We start from the raw sequence: 20,806 nt of genomic DNA, 5'->3' as shown, positions 1-20,806 counted from the left end.
TTCTTTTATCGTGTCGCAGCTTTAGTGCAACACGACACAAGAGGGCACTGTAAGCTAAGTTACAGCTCTCTTGGGTCTCTAGCCTTCTACAGGCCCTAGATACTCTTTTAGGAATGTATTTGATCGGTGCAAGTCATTCAGGGACTCGAATGGTGGCAGCGATCGTATTGTTTATTTTGAGCTCCTTTTGGCGTTCTGAGCACGTTTTTGCACTGAACCCAAAATGGTGGCCTGGCTCCCAAAATGGCCAGGCCGCGAGGCTCCTTTGTCTTGTCCACTGACCGTCTTGCTCCCTTCACCTTCCCCAGGTCCGGCGACCCGGGGCCTTCCTTATTTGGGCATGTACTTTCCCGCGAAACGTGGTTGCTTTCGCGGGCTTCTACATGTCGTTTGTGTGCCTCCAGGGTGTGGGCTGGGATGTCTGGTCCCAATACACATCCTGGGTGCCAGAGAGTCTAGGGTGGTGTGAATGCCTGGGACCACCGTGGTCCGTGATTGGTCCACGTATGGTATGTGTTTTGATGAGCAGATCTCCCATTGGCTCCCCTCCGTTTTGGCGCGAAGGGAACCGTGGATAAGAGGGGGCTGGAAACACCACTACCATGTCGATCTCCTGAGTTCTCACGAACGAAGGAATACAGGAGCCAAGTATCCTGCAACTACGAGGCTGGACCGAGGAATCGCTGGTGACCCGCTGAAGGAATCCTCCTTTGCACTGCTGTCGTCCGGAGAGCCCCTGTCCTCCTTTGATCGAACCAGAAGGCCTGTACTGGTGCTTCGACCTTTGGAATAGCAGGAACAGCTATTCCCGGCATCTTCAACCATCTCCTGCCAAGTAAGCCTTCGGAAGCGTCTCTGGGCCATCCAGTTGACTGACCAGCTTACCAAGGAGTTTGGCTCTGCAACCGCCGCCAGGTTGTGTTGTATTGCGAGTCCTTGTCCCTCTCCCACGCTTCGTACGCTTGGCGTCCCCAGGTCTGAAGGGAGGAGGGTTCATTTGGCTCGAATACACACGGCCGCTCCGTTGTCCTGTGCGGCAACAAAACTGTGCCGGTTTCGTCGATTGGGACGTCTTTTTGCTCTACACGACTACAAAGCGTCTCCTGCTCTTCTGAACCTGCCAGCTGCTGAAACTATCGTGGAGAAGCCTGGGTCGGCTTGCTTCGGGGACCGGTGAGTAGTATATCTAGGATCTGGTCGCCCTCCTGCAGTATCCCATTGCTTTTCCCTGCTGTGTAAAAACAGCACCCTTTTGCCGCGCTCGCGCTCTGCTTCTGCCCGCTGTGGAGGCTGCGGTTGAGTTGCGAAACCTGTTCTTCTTCTGCTGTGCACTAACGTGAACCGCCTGACTTCCTCCGAAGAGCTTCCCCTTGTGCCCGTCGGCACCGGCGTGGCAGGTACTTTGAGCACAAGGCTCCACTCTTCGCAGGGCTCGGACTTCCATCTAGTTAGGTACCTATGAAGGCGAACTGAGTCTAAAGCGTTATCGCACTGCCTGTTTTCCTTTCCTTTCAGGTGGACTACATATTTCGTGCTTTAAACGCTTGCGACTGTGTATTTGTATATATATTGTGTTGATATGGTATGTGTTGGTTTAATATTGTGATATTGTGATTTTCTCGCTACGGTCATTATTTTAAAGGCCTTAAAATAAATGTGTATCTATTTTTGATAGAACAACTGTTTGGAGTAGTTTGTAAGCGCTCTTGCTTTGTGTGCTCATTGCGGGCTTTCAGTCACCCTCACCCCTCTTGAGACCTAGTCTTGACCGCCGCGATCGCTACCTTGATTGGTCTGGCTTGTCCAGAGGTTACCCTGTTCCAAGTAATTAGGTTGGCCTTCTGAACTTCTGCGCCACCAGGACAGAGTTCAGAAATCCGTCTTAACATGCACCCCCATTCTTTTCTGGCCTATAAGAATGCCCTCCTCGCCTTCACTTCAGCTCTTGACTCAGTCAAATTCACCTACTTCACCAATCTCATCACTACTCTTCAATCTTTCCCAGAAACCTCACATACACACTCCAAGCCATGTTGGAATCTCTTCACTCTTGTACTGTAATCATCCCTATCTGATTTGATCATTACTTCTTCTCTAAAATGGAAAACATTTGTGACACCCTTCACTTCTATCCCTCCCATCCACCAGTTTATTTGTCCTCCCCTTCTTGTGTTTCTACCAACCCCAAACACCTGCCTCTACTACCTCCATAAGCTACCTCTCTCCAACCTCTAGCAGTGAATTAGCTTCTATCCTAAGATAAGCCAAACCCCCTACCGCTGCCTAGACCTGTTTGCACCTCTCGCCTGCGATTCTCTCTCCTTTCTTTTGAGCTCCTCAACCTGCCTAGGAATATTTCCTGCCTGCAACAAAGCAGCAATGTTCTGACCAAGCTTAAAGAAGCCCTTGGTTGACACCCAACATTCAAGCAAATTATCAGACTGGGTCTCTCCTCCCTCACTACTCAGGGGGACATGAGTGGGGGCCTGGTAGAGGGTGCCCCTGGATGCTGGGGGGTGGGTGTGCAGGGAGACATGAGTGCATTTCCTGCCAAGATAAAACTCCTTCTACTATGACTTGTACTCTTTGGTAAGGCTTGTTAACACAATTGGCATATAGTTTCTTTCTCCAACATACTGCACAACAAAACAATAGTTCTCACATTGATCTGGTTGCCATAAGCCATAAGCAATGCAGGTTACACTTCTCTCCGCCTTGTTCCTTGTAACATGGAGGGCTTTCTCCTGCTGTATCTGGCTTTCCTTTACACAACCTTTTTGGCTGTTGGTAATGCGGTTTGCAACTCCCTCCTTCGAGGTATCTTGATATGGGACTATTAAATTCAACTAGCCTTGGTATCGCTCTCAGCTTTCTTTGGCAATGTAGGTTATAATGTCCCCTTTTAAAATATCCCTCCTCAGGAAAGTTGTAAATTATTTTATTATTGCCCCTCTTTGGCTTGGGCAATGCGGGTTACAATATTCTTCTATTCGACATCTCATAATAGGAGAGTTGTGCCCAGTTTGCTTAAATGTAAATTTTCAATATTCAAAATCACTCAGCAGTCTCCCTTGGAGCGCCCTGCGTTCAACAGGGTCAAGGTAACACACCGGTCTGTCCTGGTGTCTCCTTCTAACACATTGGCTCCACGTCTTCATTAGTCAGGACCCCGGCAGCATTTGACAACTCCCGCCAGCCAGCCACTGCTTGCGCTGACCGTCAACGGAGCATGCACAATCCTGAACGCTCACTGGAGAGAACCTTACTCCGGAGCGGGTTGTAGGATGCAGGGAGATACTCCCTCGGGTTTGCCCGTCTTGATACCGCTTTCTGCTGCGCATCCTCTGCATAAGCCAGAGATCCTGACCTTCTCCACAAACTTTGCATTGCGTCCCGCTATCGATACAGCAGCAAATCCATTCCCTGCTTCTTCCTGCTGCGCCTGCCACTGCTGCTTCTACTATTGCCTCTGCTGCTTCTCCATGGCTCGCACCTGAAAGGCCCTTAAATGTTTAAAGGTGCTGCTCAGGTTTGGGTCATTATAACAACCAGACCGCACATTACACTTTGGTAACTCTGGACCGCTCTTCCTCGTCAGTACTAGGAGCATTATGGGACATGAAGTTCACAATGTTTCTAGTTGTTTTAACATCATTTAATCTACGTTTAGGGGATTTACATGAAGTATGTTTAGGAAAAGATTTTAAGTAAATATGGGTCTTCTCGTGGGTCTATAACCCGAGCCCCTTGGAGAATCATTACTACAAAAAGTAGTATAATTAACTCCCTGACTCATGTATATTCTTTCTATGTTTACAAAGATGGTTCTTATATGCGGTACATTGGGAAAGTCTGGGAGGGGGGGGGGCCTTACTGTGACAACATGCCATTAAATATTCAGGCACTATGGGAACTCCATCCTCAAAAGAGGAGTACTGTATCTCTCCTGGCAGAGTCACCACACTCCCCTGACAGTCTTCTCCTCCCATGTGATCCTCCCTCTTAAGACCACCCCTAGGGTTAGGATCAGGTAGTGGCTGCCTTTCCCTGGCCACATAGAAGGAGACTTAAGGCTGGGATTGTGTGATGACTCTACAGGATTCGTCACACCCTCCCCCAAGGCATTCAACCTTGGGATCCTTTTTTATAGCAACTTTTACACCTCCACACTTTGTTGCTTCTACCTCAACTGCAGCCAGGACTAACATGCACTATATAAGGAAAAACCACCCCTCACATATATTTCTACCAAAAGCCTCATTCAGACCCTGGAGTTTAGCCATCTATACATCAGTAATAGCCTTCTGCTCAGTGTCCTCCTTACTTCCCGCTCCCAGTTGACAAAGATTCAACTATAAACGGACAAAGATTTGTGTTGGAAACTACTAATCTGCCATCAAAAAAATCACTTGTCACCTCAATTCTATATATGCACACATGAGGCTAGTTCTTACTCGGCAGGAGTCAAATATCACTAGCAAATGTCTAGTGGCAAATGCTCATTTTGCACCCTTCTGTAAAATGTTCCCTGCACTTATTCCACTTCCAAACACTGTTGCCAAGCTGTGAAAATGGGGTCTCTCTTTAAACCCCTACTGCTTGCTTTCAAATCTCCAAGTTAACTCCATTCTAGTTAGCCAACACTGTCTTCTGCCCTACTCTCCTCCCTGCACCCTTCGATCAAGTGCATACCTCAATCCTTTGGTTCCCCGACCACCCAGCACTTCATCTTGCTTCTGCTCCTTTTCTCTGCTCTCCTCACACCACTGGAACTCCTTTCCTCTTCACGGTTAAAGCACTTCTAATATGTAACTCCATCAAATCTGCATTAAAGCTCCACCTCCTTAAATCTGAGGGAGCAGCCTCCACTTAATCTGACATTTCTCCCCTATGCGACTACCCTGCAATTAACTCTATTGCACATTCCTTTGTGTATATATGATGTCCCTTCGGACTAATGTAAAAATGTGGTCCTGTTGTGTACCCAGTCTCTGTTCCATGTATTCCCCAGGATCCACCCACTAGTCAGCTGAACACTAGCTCTCCCACTTAGAACGCACTTGCTGTTGCTTATGACGGCAGAGCAGTGCACAAGAGGCAGCCACGCACATTAAAGCACCAAAAACGTACCGGTGTAGCCCTAGCAGCACATATATGCATGTGTTCATCGCTGGATTGAGTTACACCATTTTATGGCCCGTCTGCCCCATTGCAAAACGGGACCAAGCCTGATTTGCATATGGTATTTTCCCCTTCTGTAAATGATGGTCTGCAGGGTTGCCTGGAGCTGTGCCCATATTTAGGAGGTATTCAAGAACTTCCAGCCTTCAACTTTGATTTTGCTTTAGTCATCCTGAGTGGGACGGTATGCCCAGACGTGGGTCCCGAGCCTAGAGACCGAAGCTGCTCCTCAGTGATGATGCACAACAAGGCCAAAACATGTCTAGTGATGCTTGTGGTCTCGTGTAGAAGGGATGTGACTGAGCAGTTTGGGCTAGGCTGCCCCTTTTTGTGACACCAAGCCCGATTTGCATATGGTATTTCCCTCTTTTGTAATGGCATGGCAGGCTGAAAAAAGACGGTCTGGAAGGTTGCCCAGAGCTGTGCCTGTGGTTATGATTTATTCAAAACCTTCCGACCATCAACTTTTGCTTTTGCTTGCGTTCTCTGCAGACACTTCGTACCACTGGAAGTAAATGTTAAAGAAATTACAACAGTGGTTGTCCTTCATGGGCTACTGAGGAGAGTAGGTCTTGGTAAACAGGTACAATAAGCAAAGACCTATCCCACTCGGTTTACAAATGGTCAGATGGAGACATCCCAACACTTTCTTTTTAAATGCCCCATCTACCAGGACCTTTGAAGGTCTTCAATGCGCCCAAAGGAAACAAAGGTCAGAAGCTTAAATGATGCACTAAAACAGTGTCAAGGTAGAACCACACTTTTTTGTTTAAATTCGCTAACAGGCTGAGACAGTCCAGATACCAAATCTGCCTCGGTCACACAAGGGCAATGAGTATCATCCTGCATTGGCACTGTTCGAGTGTGCTGATGACTTGTAGCAGGAGAGGCAATGGAGGAAAGGCGTACAGAAACAACCCTTTCCACGGGAAGGGGAACGAGTCCCCCAGGCTCCTCGTTTGATGGAATCTGCTGGCAAACTTCTGGTATTTGGAGTTTGCTGCTGTCGCAAACAGATCAATCTGGGGCCTGCCCCACTCGGCAAAGATATGGGCCACATGGTCCTGCAGAAGCTCCCTCTCATGGCAGGAGTGCAATTCCCTGCTGAGGGAGTCACCACCCTGTCCTTCAGAGACGGAAGGAACGATTTGGGGGCCCAGAACACTGCCCGCAGTTCCAGAATGTTGATATGGAGATCCTTCTGCTCCGGCAGCCACAGGCCTCTGGTGTGCCGATGTCCGGTGTGGACTCCCCAGCCGTCCAGGGAAGCATCCGTGGTGACCGTCTCCTGGTATGGAGGGTTTTGAAACCCCATGCCTCGGGCGATGTTGGAGCGGACGCCCCACCACCTTATCGCTTGACGGAACTCCTCGTCATGCAAGTTCTTGCCTGTGAAGCTTCCGGACACCTGTATCAAGTGAGCGCCCAGGAACTCCTGAAGAGGTTGCATCTGTAACCTGCAGAGCTGGATGAGGTAAATGCAGGATGACATCATGCCGAGCAACGACTTGCTGGTCTGCACCGTGGCTGTCTTCATCGACAGCGCCTCTGCACCTTCCCATGAATGGCTGTTACCCTCGTCCCAGAGGGTGATGCCAGGCAGGACACCGTATCGAGTCTGGCTCCTTGGAATAGCGCATTCTGCGATGGTGTCAAGCAGGACTTTGGATAGTTGATGGAGAATCCTAGACCAGTCAGTAGCTGGACGGTTGCTTCCGTGTGTCTGACGGCTAACTCTCACAAGCAGGTCCAGATGAGCCAGTCGTCGAGGTACGGGTATACGTGTATACCCCATAGAAGTAGGTGGGCCGCCACCAGTGCCAGGCACTTTGTGGACAATCTGGGGGCCGACTTCAATCCGGAAGGTAGGGCCTTGAACTGGTAGTGCTGGTCCTGCACTACAAAACGCAAAACCTTTAGATGTTTCTTGTGAACAGGGATGTGGAAATAAGCATCCTCGAGGTCCAGCGACGTCAAGAAGTCTCCTTCATCCAGTTGGCAGAGCATGTGCTGCAACGTGACCATGCTAAATTTTTGGGACTAAGTATTTGTTGAGACGTTGCAGGTCTAGGATGGGTTCTAGCCCCCTGTCTTCTTTCTGGCCAGAAAGTATCTGGAATAGACTCCCAAGCCCCAGGGCCGTTGGGGTAGTAGCTCTATCGCACCTTTCCGCAGCATGGCCCGTACCTCACCCAGGAGCCGAGGAATGTGTTGCTCCTGAGGGATCCACGGATACCTGCGTTGAAACTCCAGGGTTTGTCCCTGGGTGAGAGCGTCCAGCACCCAGCTGATGGTTATCTTCCACTCGCTGACAAACCTAGTCAGCTGGCCACACACCGGGGTGCACGCGTGGGGTCCCAACATCCCGGCCGGTTCAGGCCTGTTTCAGAGCCGGCATCCTTCCCTTCGGACGACAGCTACGCTGTCCTCCACTACCTGGGTTGTGGATCTGGAAGACTGATGGTACGAAGAGGAGAAACCTTTGGAAGACCTGCTTAACTTTCCCCTGGCGGAGCGGGAAGAAGAGCCCTGCTGCTGGAGAGTGCCCAAGGAACGGGCCATCTCCGTATCCGCATTGATGGCCTGGAGGGACTCGTCGACGACCTTCCCAAACAAGTTCTCTCGGTCGAAGGGCATGTCCAACACCTTCACCTGAACTTCCTGCGGGAAATTTGTGCCCTTCATCCAGGTTTGTCGGTGAAGGCAGACACTGTTCCCCATCTGCCGGAACCCCGTGTCGGCGACGTCCAATGCCACTGTAATGGCGTGATCAGACGCAACTTCCCCCCTCCTGGAAAAGAGCGATTTGCTCCATCCTCTTATCGTCTGGGAGGAACTCCAGAATAGGGCCCACCTTGTACCACAGTTTTATGTCGTACCTGGCTAGGATCGCCAGTACCTGGCTAGGATCGCCAGTGCATTGGCAGTCTTGATCGTGGACACCGCAGTATAAATCACCTTCCTTCCCATGGCATCCAGCTTCTTCCCCTTGCTGTCCAGAGGGACTGAATACGAGGACGGGTTAGCCGACAGTTTCCTCGCGGCTGCCGGTTCCACTGTATCCGGCGATGGTTGCGACCTCAAGCACTTGGGTGCGGAGTCCAGCACCCGATACTTCTTCGAGTCTTTCCCGTTTGGCTGGAGCCATGCAAGGGTTATTCATGAGGGCTAATCCCTCATCCCACATGTCGTCAAGAAGAGGCACCGCCATGATTGTCTTCCTCCTGGACTCGCGCCTCTAGTACAAGAAACCCTCCTTCCTGGTTTCTTCAGGCACAAGCTGAAAAAGCTCACAGAGTCTGGCGATCATGGAATGGAACAACCCCACCTCGTCCGGTGGGGACTTCCTAGGTGGAACACCCAAATCAGAGACTCGCCGCCCGCTGCAACAATGTCATTGTCCATGGTTGTGGCCGCATCCAGCCCCACACCCCTGTCTGATGGGGGAGAATGGGCCCGACGAGATGTGAATGCTGAAATGGAGGTGTCGGATGACGCGTCCTCTTCTTAGTTGGAGGCTGAATGGGAGCCTGGGAGACCACTGGAGCCGGGCCCGGTGGCATCGTCTTCTGAAGCTGTGACACCAAGGTGTGAAGAGTCGACAGAATCTTCAGAGACACATCCCTTGGCTGACTAGGCTGTATCGGAAACGTAGGCTCTGTGCCGTTGTCTCAGTCATCATCGTCTCCGTCGTCCTGCTCTTCCACGTCCTTGTGGACCGTGTGGAAGGACTCCTGGTCCTCGTCGTCTGTGAACGAGACCTTCATGGCTTGTGCCACGGCTCGGGAGGGCTGTTTTGGGGCCTCCACGCCCCCCACTTTTTCCCCCCCTGTGGGGCTTGAACCGGGGCCTGATCCGGTTTCTCCCCTTCCAGCGGGCCAGCAGACTTTGCCAAAGTCACTGTGGCGGTGTCACGCCTAGGGGGCAAGGATACTTTGTGTTGCGGGGGCTACCTTCACAGGGTCAACTACCTTAAGCGTCGTGAGAGCAGCTGCCACCAATTCTCATCATCGACAAAGTCTTTGCCTGTGCTGATTGGGCCAGCTTGGGCAGCACAGGCTTTTCCTTCCTCTCCTCCGTCTGCGGCCTCTCAGATTTCTCCCGGTTTGGATTACTGGAGATGCATGGATAGTTAGGTTGGAAAATTATGTAATGTGAGAGCTGATGATATTACCATTATCTAATGTTACAGTCCATTGGCACGACCATAGTGAAGGGAAGTGGAAAGATATAATAGAATATTTAGGAGACTGTCAAATAAGTGGAAATACTCCTGACATTTTTCAACATGCTGGTGGCAATAACTTTGGAAATACAAAAGGAGCGGCTCTTCTATGACAAATGAAATGTGATTTATTAAAGGTATTTATTATGTTCCCAAGCTGCCACATCATGTTTTCAGGCTTTCCTGCACAAAAGGGTGGATGCAGGGAACCACAGTTCACTGGAAAATGAATCCTGCATTATTATCTGTGAATAGATGTATATTTAAATTTATTTCAGAAAAGGGCATGTCTTGGAAATCAGACTACAACATTAAGAGTAACAATACCAAAATATTTCAGCCTGATGGGGTACATTTAAATAATAACAAATTCTATGTTAGTAAAAAAAAAAAAAGGAAATGGAAACATTATTGAACGTTAATTAATAAGTAATCTGTGCGGTTGTGTGTGTAAAATATGTCTGCATGAGAACATAGTACGGTACACCTATTGCAGTGTTGAGGTGCAGTGCTGCAGTTGGCTCTTTGTGTATGTGACCTTGTGTGTGATTTATACAGCGAGCCTCACCTATTTTTGGGGGGGGCGCATCTATGTGTGCATATGAGTGCCAGTGAGGTACTTGTATTTTCTGTATACGTTTACATGGATTTATGTAAAATGAGAGTGAAAAGTATGCCTATTGCAGCGATCAGCTGTAGTGTACTACAATTGGTTCTGTGTGTATGAGACATTAGGCATGTTTTGTATGGCAAGTGGCATATACTGTTGGGGAGTGGCACAAGCATGTGTATGTGTGATAGTGTGTATGCGAGAGAGATACATGGTGATCGCCTGTAGTGTAGTAGAATTGATTCTGTGTGTATGTTATCTTGTGCATGTTTTGTATTGCGAGTGCCATCTACTTTTGGGATTGGGGTAACACGTGCTTCTGTGCGCGCGTATTGTTGTGCATCACAGAGCACCTTGTGTTTTTCATGTAAGTGTACATAGATGTATATGAAGAAAGATGTGTATTGCATTTTTAATTGTATTCCTGGATTAATGTACACAAGCAGTGCGCGCATGTGTGAAATACATAAAGTTAATGTTCTTAAAATTGCCAACATGTATATGTGTTTCTTGTTTACAGGACACCGAGCATTGTTAATATGTAACCATCACTCTGTTTCCGCGATAGGAAAGCTCCATGTTAAACCATGTTCAAAGCACCATTAATACACATTTTGGATAATAATTTCAAGCCATCATGAAAATGTCCATGTAGGGGAGGATACCTCTAAAATGCACTGAGGGGATTGTTTAGTATCTTCCCTATAAGCCTTCGAAAGTCATTGGGAAATGCTATTTTCTGAAAGGCCACAGAAAATGTGTTTTAACCTTAACTATGTGCTAGCATAAAATATATCAATATCAATCACACATCTTCCCATGAAAATAAATCCATCCCATTCAGTCACTCACTTGGCCAATGCATGAATGTTTGTAACTTTCTCATCAATGTGTTCACGCCCATGTATCAATTTGTTCTACCTTCCTATAAATAAAACAAAGCCATTTATGTGATCTCCCAGCAATCCAATCCAAACATGTGTCTATTAAGACCTTCAACCCATCTGCCTCCCATTGTCCTCTTTATCCAATCACCCCCATAGGCCCACATAACTACCCATCAAGCAACCCATCTATCCACTCACAAACCACTCCATGTATCACAGCACAATCACTTAAAATAACCAACCACCTCATCCCCATTCATTCTATCTCACCTTGTCAGTCCTGGCACAGCGCTGGAGCTTCAACCATGCCCGATCAGTAGTAGCACACGGTTTCGGGACACACTGTGCATTGACGAGAGCTGAGATCAACACAGACTCAATGGTGTGCATGCCAGGGTTTATCTGTGTGTGATTAAAAGATAACGCTGGTTAGCCAGGTAAAGAAATAAAAAAGGGAAAGGCAGAACTAAGAAGACAGCATAGCAAAGAGGCATCAACTGGGGAGAGCAAGCACCTAAATTATAAGTAAATAACTGAACATGTATGTCAGCATTCAATCCATTGGAACTTTTTTCTAACAAGTGATCTCCTGGCCAGATTTGCACTCTTTTCTTCACGCATGCAGGTGGTCTTAAAACCACCAATGAGTCGAGGTTTGCTGTAGGGGGTTGTGAGAAAATAACAGAAAAGTAACCAAACGTTGTGTTTTTTCAGAAAATGCCAATAAAATGAAGTACAAAGAAGCCTGTGGGGCTTTTTTCTTGTACAAGCTAGGAACAAATGGTTTGCAGCTCTGAATTTGCCATTTTCCAAACTTTCAAGAACAGGTACCTTGTGGGATGTAGGCAATCTTTCCCCTTTTATTTTTTTAATAGGAAATGAATGGAAGAGGAGGGTAGGAAAGCTCAATGGGAGCACACAAAGGCAGACATTTCTGAAAAGTAGATACAATTCCAAGTTCAGGAAGGGGTCATTTCCGCAGGTCAGGCAACAACTATGTACCCATTATTCCAATTGTTTGGGAAACAATTGGAAATGTGACAGGAAAAAAAAATGTATGTGCTGGACATATTTGAACTAAGGTAATGGCTTCCATGAATATTGAGAAAAGCAATGCAATGCTCCATTCCCCGATTCTTCTAATTAGGAAATCACACATTTTTTTATAAGGTTTCACAAAAAAAAAGCAATACCACGAGCCAAAAACAAAGCCATGGTTTATGCTGACGGCCTAAACTGATGTCCTTAGCATTTGAAAATAAGGAAAACCAATGTGGTGAAGAATGCCAAGCATACATTTTTGGAAAGAGCACAGGCTGACCTTTTGACGGATAGGTGACTTGCGCAGGCCATAAACGAGTACAGTGCCTAAAGCAACAACTAAATGTAGGGCACATATGGGAAATTATAGGGTTGTGTAATAAACTGTAGTAGGAAAATGTATATAAACGTTATCACAACCAAGAGAAAACACCACATGTCATACCTTCCCACATTCCCACAGGTGTCCTGATAAAAATGGTGCCTCACATGTGTGGGTGCACTTAGCTGGGCGCAAAGGGAAAAGGCTAAACCACTGGTACACCAAACGGCCTGGGGAAGACTCGATTGGCCTTGTGGACAACCCACACATTTAGGTCTGGCGTGTCGCAGCCACAAAGAAAAACGGGGAACCCTATGCATTTCTGAAAAGAAGACACCTGTGGGAATCCAAAGAGATCTAACTTGCATGTGTCGTACTACAATTTATTGCCCAGAAAACTTCAAAATGTAGGGCAAAAGACAATTTTGACACATTTACCACCAGGAAACCACCAAAACACGCGTGCAACACCACATGTCGTACCTTCCCATGTTCCCACAGGTGTCCTGATGAAAACGGTACCTCAGATGTGTGGGCGCAATGACCAGGGCGCAAAGGGAAAAGGCTAAAGCACTGGTATACCGAACACCCTGTGGAGACAATATTTATGTGTTGTCAGTCTGTGTATGTGTGTTTGTGAGTGAGTGAGTGCATACGTGCGTATCTGTGCAGGAGAGGAGGGGGAATTATTGTGGTGGGGAAGGGAGGAGGTGCAGGCAAGGGGTTTTGCATGACTTTAGGTGTGGAAGGGGAATGTGCTGGGCTGGCAAGGGGGTAGAGAGTGATGAAAGGGGAGTTTTGGGGGAGGGGTTAACCTCCTCCCAACCCCCGATTAACAGAAACCATGAATGTTGAATCATGGCCACAGTACTGTCAGAGATGCATAGTATCTTGACAACGTGGAAGTGGCATTGACCTTTCAACATTTTCACCCAAACCAGGTTAGTGTCAGTCCTGTCAGGTCCAGCATCCATGTGAAATACTCCCAAATTGGCTCTCTGGTGAGACCTACGCCCAAGCTGCGGTTCAACAGTCATTAATTCCAGTCCAGTAATTCAGAATGAAACTATATTCAACTTTGTTAAACCTACTGATGCAACTATAATTTTGCTTGAGCCAACGCACATTTCTGATCAGATGTACTACAGTTTCTCTGTTTTACACTTTAGACAAGGGACATGTGAAATGCAGTGGGTGGTCTTTTGGTTCCGTATTGGATCCCTTGCCACAGACTTGGTGAATGTAACATCACAATAATGAGAATAACAGCATAATAGACATGCCAGTGAGTTTCCACCTGGTGGCTGTATTGGGCAGGTGTCGTATAGAAGAACCAGAGTTTGAGTTAAGAATGGATTTCAATAACACTGTTGAATTATTTTGCTTCTTTTAATAACTACCATGAGTTTCAGGAACAACACAGAGGTAACCAAGGTTTGTTCTAAGGCGCTGCAGGTAATATGCCAATACAATATGGATGACGAAAAAAGGCCATGTAATCGTACGAAGATTGCTTCACAGTCCTTGTGGTATGATACTGTGAGATAGATGGATAGGTCTGGGTTTCAAAATCTCATTGTTAATGTTTTATTGGGTACTACGATTTTTTCAATTCCATTGTCTTCATTGCAGGTGGCAAGCAGTTTCTCAACTGTTCAGAGGGAGCCACCATAATGTGGCAACAGCAGTTCGAGAAATTATTCACTAGGAGTGGCAAGAGGGAAGTGGCTAATCGAGTTTGACATGGTGTAAATACAGCCCTTGCAGTTTGGGGAATTTACCAAGGCCAAGGACTGAACGACCAATTTGGTTGATTAAAACAAGCAACAGTGCTGATCACTGGGGCGCATCTAATACAGATACCGATATTGGCTAACTCCATGTGATTGGAACTCCCTGCACTTTCACTCGAGATGAGTTTGTACACTTGACCAGAGGTGATGTATTGTCAGGGAAGATGTAACAATGGGACATTGCCTGTGCAGAACTGCAAGACTACCTGAAAACTGATCTCCTGAGCAACAGGGAAGACATGTTGCACAACAGATGGCCAAGAATCCTCGGAAAAGATTACAGAATTCCAGATGAGCTGTGGCCCTGGAGAGATATGAAGGAATACATCGGATGGAGATGAGAGAGCAGAGCATGCACCTACAACGAAAAAGGGTCCAGTAAAAGGAACGTGGGTACTAACTAGCAAGATCGTCCCCCGCTCCTGGGTGGTCTGCAGCTGGGACTGGGTCACCTATCGAGATGTGTGGGAAGTGTGAACTCATAGAAGTTCCACTCGGTACCACACTTTTGCTCCAGGGACAACCTTGGGTTAGGTATTGGTTCCAGTTGGAAATGATGGCCCTTCAACCTCTCAAGCTGCAATCTCTTAGCAAGTTAGTAAGAGGTCAAATGCTACTGGTGGGTAATAGAATATGCTGGGATGGGAAGGCCACAACTATTTAGCATGCAAAGCTATTGTTCAAAAATGGAGAGAAGTGTGTATAACTGGTGCCTGTGCTGTTTGTGGATGTACATTTAATCTAGCAGGCAGGGATTTGACAATTTGATATGTTCTTGCCCACAGAGGAGAGTAGGTTTGTAAGCTTACAGAGGTCCAGCAGAAATGGTCTAAGATTTGATAACTTGTTAGAATTGTTACTCGAAATAAGGAAGATAAAAAAAGCTTTCAGGTGCTGGAAGTTATAATCAATGAGGAGAAAAAGAACATTTGAAGTGGCCATCGCACAGCCACCCTATGTCCTCCCTATGATGTAATTTTCTCAAATCGGTAATTAAATCTCTCAACAGCCATACCATACCACTGCAGTGTGTGTAATGCGGTTATGTTTCTTAACTTTTGCATCGATCAATGCTGCTGCAGAGGGAGTGAGGCAGTAGTATTTAATAGACCTTCCAGACCCATTGAAGAGCTATATTATGACGATTTGTATCCATCTATCATGTTGCAGCAGGTGCAGCACTATTCCAATCAGTTGCTAATAAAGTAAGAAATACTAACAGAATAAGCACTTATTTTAACTTAGATTGTGGGTTAGGGGGGGACTAAAAGGCATCTCCCCATTGATCCAGTTTCCATGAGGTTTTCCTCATGTAACAAAAAAGTATATGAAAATGAGGAAAGAAAGTGGATTATAGAAAAGGGGGGATTGTGGAAATATGTCTTTTTAGAAAATAAATGAATAAACATGCAGTAGAAATAAATAAGGGGGGCTCTTTGCGGGAGGGATCAGGTTAAAACCTGTAGGACGTGCAGTCACACCTGTCGCGCACAAATGAAATTGTGTCACCCTAAGGTTCCTAGTTTCTTTTATAGTGGACTTTTATTAGGCTACCTGCCCTCGCATTTTACTGAAGACGATGCTTGTTCTGCCACACGCTGAAGGACATATGCGCAAAGGTTGAGGACTGTAGGTTCCATCCCCTCCGGGGTTACTGGAGGAAGGCTGTGGGGCCTGAGCCCAGTGCAGCAATACAGCAGGAACTGGACTGAGAAATGAGCTGTTGAAAGTAAGCAGATATTTTCAAAGGGGTGGAGGACGCCCCTCGGCTGAGAAGGCAAGACCAGAAGCACTCTTGTGGGGTGAGATCACCACCTCTCGCCAGGTCACACTTAACCGTATGTCATCATTTGTTACTTCTGTTTATGGATGTTTTAGACAGACTATGAAAGAGGTTTCTCGAACCTTCCTTGGTCAAATGACTACTGATCTAAAAGGTAAAGGGTCTGGAGGGCAAGGCTAAAAGACTGACTATAAGCAGAAACTGAAGATCTGGTGTTAATCTGGCTTCCTACTATTTGATACTTGGAAAATTAGTTTATCTCACAGTTCTTTCTGTAGCTTTCATATTTGACATTGCTTAGAAACAAAGTGAAAAAAAACATAGCTCAACTTAACAACAGACACTGAAGAGAGGAGATTTAGTGGCAAAAATGTCATAATCATAAGCATAATTTCAGTGTAGCAATAACTAAACCTAGAATGCTGCCTACCGCCACTGCAGGCCACTTTGTTATCTTTGTGTTTTAGGTAGTCTTACTACTCCTCTGTTAAGTCGGCATGCATTAACTTTGAAAGTGTTGATAGTTTGGTGTTTGACCATTGGCTATCACTGTTTATTATTGTTAGGAAAGATTACTCTTTTTGCAACATTCCCTCCATAGTTCTATGGGCACCCAAACATTTTGCTTTCGTTTCTGATCCTGTCATGACTTTGTACAGGGAAGTGAAGCGTTCAGCTTCACTCCCCTGGCATTTTGCTCATTTTGGTAAGGGGAAACTGCTCTGTCCTTCAGACTATCAGTATTGAGAAACTAGGTTTGCCTTTTGACTTTTTACACTTTGTAACGTTTTAACCTTGTACACAGCATTTTATAATGCAATGCAATGTGGATACTTTTGTATCACCCTACTTGTTACACTTGGGATTTTGGTTACTTTCATATGTGTCTAAAGACAAGCCAGTGGCAGCAATTATATTTTTACCATTTCTGTATTATTTCTAGTGTGCACATTAGCGTTTACAGAGTATGGCTACTAAACGTGGCTATTGCCCTAAAATGGCAACGCCATGAGATTTTCGTTTGTTCTTTGGCCAGATTCTTGGTTAGCCTTTTTCCTGCCTTGCCAGGTAAGGAAATCCCATATACGGTCATGCAGTGGACCGGAAAAGCCCCAGCTTTCGCCGGCTAGTGATGCCTTTGTGTGTGTGTGTGTGAGGCTCAGGAAGGGGGTGGGACTGTCCGGTCCCACTCCATATCCTTGGGGCCTGAAAGCCTGGGTTGGGGCATGAACGAAACCAACAGTGGTCCCCGATTGGACCACTGCTGGCTGTTTGAACAGTGCTGATCCTTACCACTGTTGGGCTTGGACTTGCTTTCAGACACTACTTTGGAAGAAGAGGACTCCTGCAGCCATTTTGGCAGATCAGCATTGGAGCCAAGAATCCTGTGTAGAACAGCTGACAGAATCTCCAAAGAAAACTCCTGTAGAGGCTCAGCATCCCTTCCCTCGCCTGGCTTGGTGAAGCCCTGTTGGACTACTTCATCTGCGAAGGGCCTGTGTGGTGTTTCAACCCCTGGAATGGTGGGACCAACCAGTCTTGATGTGTTCTCGAGGATCCAGCCATCTCGAGCCTTCAGAAGTGTCCCTGGACCACCCTTAGACTGACTAGGTCTCCAGTGGGCTACCTCGCTAGAACCATTGCTGTTCCGAATTTGCAGCCTCAATTTCAGTGGTCCACAGCTTGTAGTGCATGTCGCATTCCTGCTGAATTTCAGCCTGCCAGCTTCAAGGGATCCTGCTCTGGAAGGACTTAAACCGCAACTGGAATAATCTGCCGTCATCTATGTGCAGTGGCCATTGCTGAAACATGCCTTCCCGCATCCTGTTAAGTGTTCTGAAGAGGTCTGCATCAATGCTGTCTGCATTTCTCCATCGTCACAGGTTGGCACTCTGCTCCTGAACCCGACCGGAAGAATCCTTGCACCCACAGCTCCTGGACACCGCGCACCGGAACCAACAGCGGAAATTCCAACCTCCAGCAACCCCCAGTCAACATATTTAGTCCTCTGGGAAAATCAGAGTGAGGGGGGAAAGTAAACGCAAAGCATTTGTCTCCCCCTGTCCTCCATAGGATAGCATTAAAAACAAGTCTCTTTGTATCACTCCATTTCACTGTTTTTTGGTCGTCGCACCTGAGCAGTGCAACCTAGGAGATAAGAACACATTTTTACTTACCAGTAACTTTGTTGCATCTCTTCTCAACATTTCACCAACACACGTACTTTACCTGCATCAGATACAATCTATGGCAAACCATTGTGACTTATAATGATTGGACTTCTGATGCTAGGGCATTTGTTTTGTGACTTGGTTGCATTTTACTGCATCACTTACCTTATTTTATTAATTTAAGTTACTGCAGCCAAGTATTTGCTGCTAAAATGAAACAATGAGGGAGAAAGGTTTGAGGCCTACTTATTTATGCCAACATATATTTTGAATGAACCGGCTTCATCATACCCCTAATATGTTGAGCAACATTTGTAAAGACCATAGGAGTAAATGTTAACTGATCATGCAGAACAGATTCTGCCCATGCCTTCATATATGTTCCTGTCACTTGCTACAGAATTGATGGCAGGGTACTGCCTCTATTATTACTATCTTTGATTCCGATATCCTACCAGAACACCAGTTATTACCTTTGGGACAAGCCTGGAAATGACTTTTCAGGAAGACATTTCTGCATTACTGTCAATAGCAGAGATTTTATTGGCTAGGAAATTACTTGAAATGATTGCCCCCGAACCCACCGACACCTCCCATTTTGTGGACTGACTATAGCAGTTAAGTGACTAAGTAAAACAGCAGAAACTTACTTTTGAATCAGCAATACTTAGAGATATGGGCTGGTAATGGAGGTTTAATGGGGTGAGCTCAAAAGGTTTTAGGAGGACATAGCAAAGCATTAGACCTGGTCCCGTTAGATTAATCGGGTGCTCTGAAGCAAATATTCCTACTTTGTTTTGACATTTCATTCTGTTCTTTGACTTTATTCCTTAACATGGGTGTTTATGATCTGTTATTTGATCATTATGTTCGTATTTCTTTTTTTATGAAGCATATTCTCGTACAGCCAGTAACACTACTCAAGCTGTAGTTGGGTATTTATGTCTTGGCCTGGCCCATTGCAACTAATCTGCTTGGTTACTGGAGTTAATACTGATTTGTTTGATCATTTATTTTTTGGTCCAGTGATTATGCAACAGCTTCACGGTAGGTGTGAAGCTAGGCTCTGGCAATTGCCTCCTAGATCGCTGAGACGTCTAAAAGTGTCACACAATGGTTCAGATGGACTAGCCATCTTTACAACATCGTGTCCTAGTGTGTTTTCAGCATGCTCCTGAAGTTCTTGCTCTGTTTCTGCTTGATTGCCCTGCAGCTCATGAGATCACTCTCTGGGAGTCCTTTTACTGACCATCCTTTGTTGTCAATATTCCTGTCTATATTCCAGCCAATCATAATTCCCCCCCTCTTGTTGGCCGGGTGTATTCCCCTGCATGTTCTTGTTTTTATATTTCCTGGCTCCTTGTCAAATCTGCTCCCATTTCCGACAACCTCTGCTTCTACCTTCATCTCCAAGAACTTAGTTGGTTCTTTTTATTCCTGCATTTTAGAAGTAGGTAATGTATGCCTCGTTGACCCTCTTCTCCTGACAATATCCTGGCCAAGATGAGCCTCTATAGAACGTTCCACAGGTGAGCCTATGCTCTTCCTATGCAACAAAAGAGGTTGGGAGCATAAGGGCATTAATTGGAGAATGAGCAGTGTCTTCCTCTTCTTGCTTCAAAGCCAGATAGGTACTGACCTACCTACATCCAATTTTAAAAGGCACAACTAGATCACATATAGTGGTCCCAGCCCCAAATCACCAAGGGGATAGGTTACAGTAATGTCTTGGCTGGGTGTCGCTGGGTCTATCTTATAGTGTACCTTCTGGATCAGTTTTAGGAAATCAAGAACTGTCCTATGAGATTTAGGGAATTATCAAACCTCAGAGTTGGATTATTGAGTAGATGTTTTTTCTGACTGAAAAGTGTCTATTTTCCTCACTTTGTTAATACTCCAGATTGTTACAGTGTGAAAAGGAGCAACAAAACATCAATCAGAAATGGATCATTCAACAAAATCTTTATTGACTTTGTAAAGATAGGTGGGAAAAAGTCCAATAGGTTCTATGGACATCAATACAACTAATAAGAGATACTGGCCCAAAGGTATCAGGATGTTCCAACTCAATGTGGTTAAAATTCTACATCATGGGAGTACTAATCTTCCTTAGGTGCCCTACTCGAGTACACAGTCTCTGAGTATATAGCGACAACATGCTTCTTGGCTCTGTCAAACGCAAGACTCAATCTCAGGCGAGGTTAGTTTGTCAAATCTTTAACAGCAGCACTGGAGGTGAACATGGAAAAGTAAAATCAACAAGTCCCCATGCAGTCCCAGACTGTGTTCCCCTGCCTCCAAAATCCATTCCCCTTTTCAAATGTTTTTCTCTATTGGCCAAGGAGGATAACTCGGAGGCAAGGCGTTTGTCTTGGAAGCAAGAAAACGAAGACCAACCTAGATTTGAATCCTGATCCTGTGCTTTAGAGGCTGGTCTCCAGTATTAAGCGTGTATAAAAGATGAATTGCTTTTAATGCAGTAAGCAGGCTTGGAATATCCTATCTGGCAACATGGCCAATGAAAAAATGTCTTTTTTTGGTTAAAGCGGGCCACTTTTTGGCCAATGGGTGGCCAGTTTTATGAGTTATTTCACTATGCGCCAAGTAGCTTTGACCATTGTTGCTGAATAAATATTCTTTAAATTACACAATTTGCATCTTATTTTATCAAAAAACTCCCCTTGGGTATTATTCAAACAGTCGGTCACAAAAGGAATGAATTGCCATTTGCAATGGGCCACAATGAGTGGCTGGGTGAATCAAAAGCTGTAAGGAACCCCCCTTATACTTCCT

The 20,806-nt window shown here is 46.0% G+C and overlaps 1 protein-coding gene across 2 annotated transcripts in view; it reads right to left on the bottom strand.

The window, feature by feature from the left end:
* The window catches only part of LOC138513761 (pseudouridylate synthase 1 homolog), a 244,011-nt gene that overhangs the window by 109,079 nt on the left and 114,126 nt on the right, over positions 1-20,806 (bottom strand). For both annotated transcript variants that reach the window (XM_069628849.1, XM_069628850.1), the window contains one exon: positions 11,174-11,305. In XM_069628849.1, coding sequence (XP_069484950.1) covers positions 11,174-11,305 — 132 coding nt within the window. The remainder of the gene's footprint in view (positions 1-11,173; positions 11,306-20,806) is intronic.

This window comes from Ambystoma mexicanum, chromosome 12 (assembly GCF_040938575.1).
Source record: "Ambystoma mexicanum isolate Mex_15411 chromosome 12, UKY_AmexF1_1, whole genome shotgun sequence".
NCBI lineage: Eukaryota > Metazoa > Chordata > Amphibia > Caudata > Ambystomatidae > Ambystoma > Ambystoma mexicanum.
Note: the sequence above shows the minus strand (reverse complement) of the source record. Positions and strands in the feature narration are given on the sequence as shown.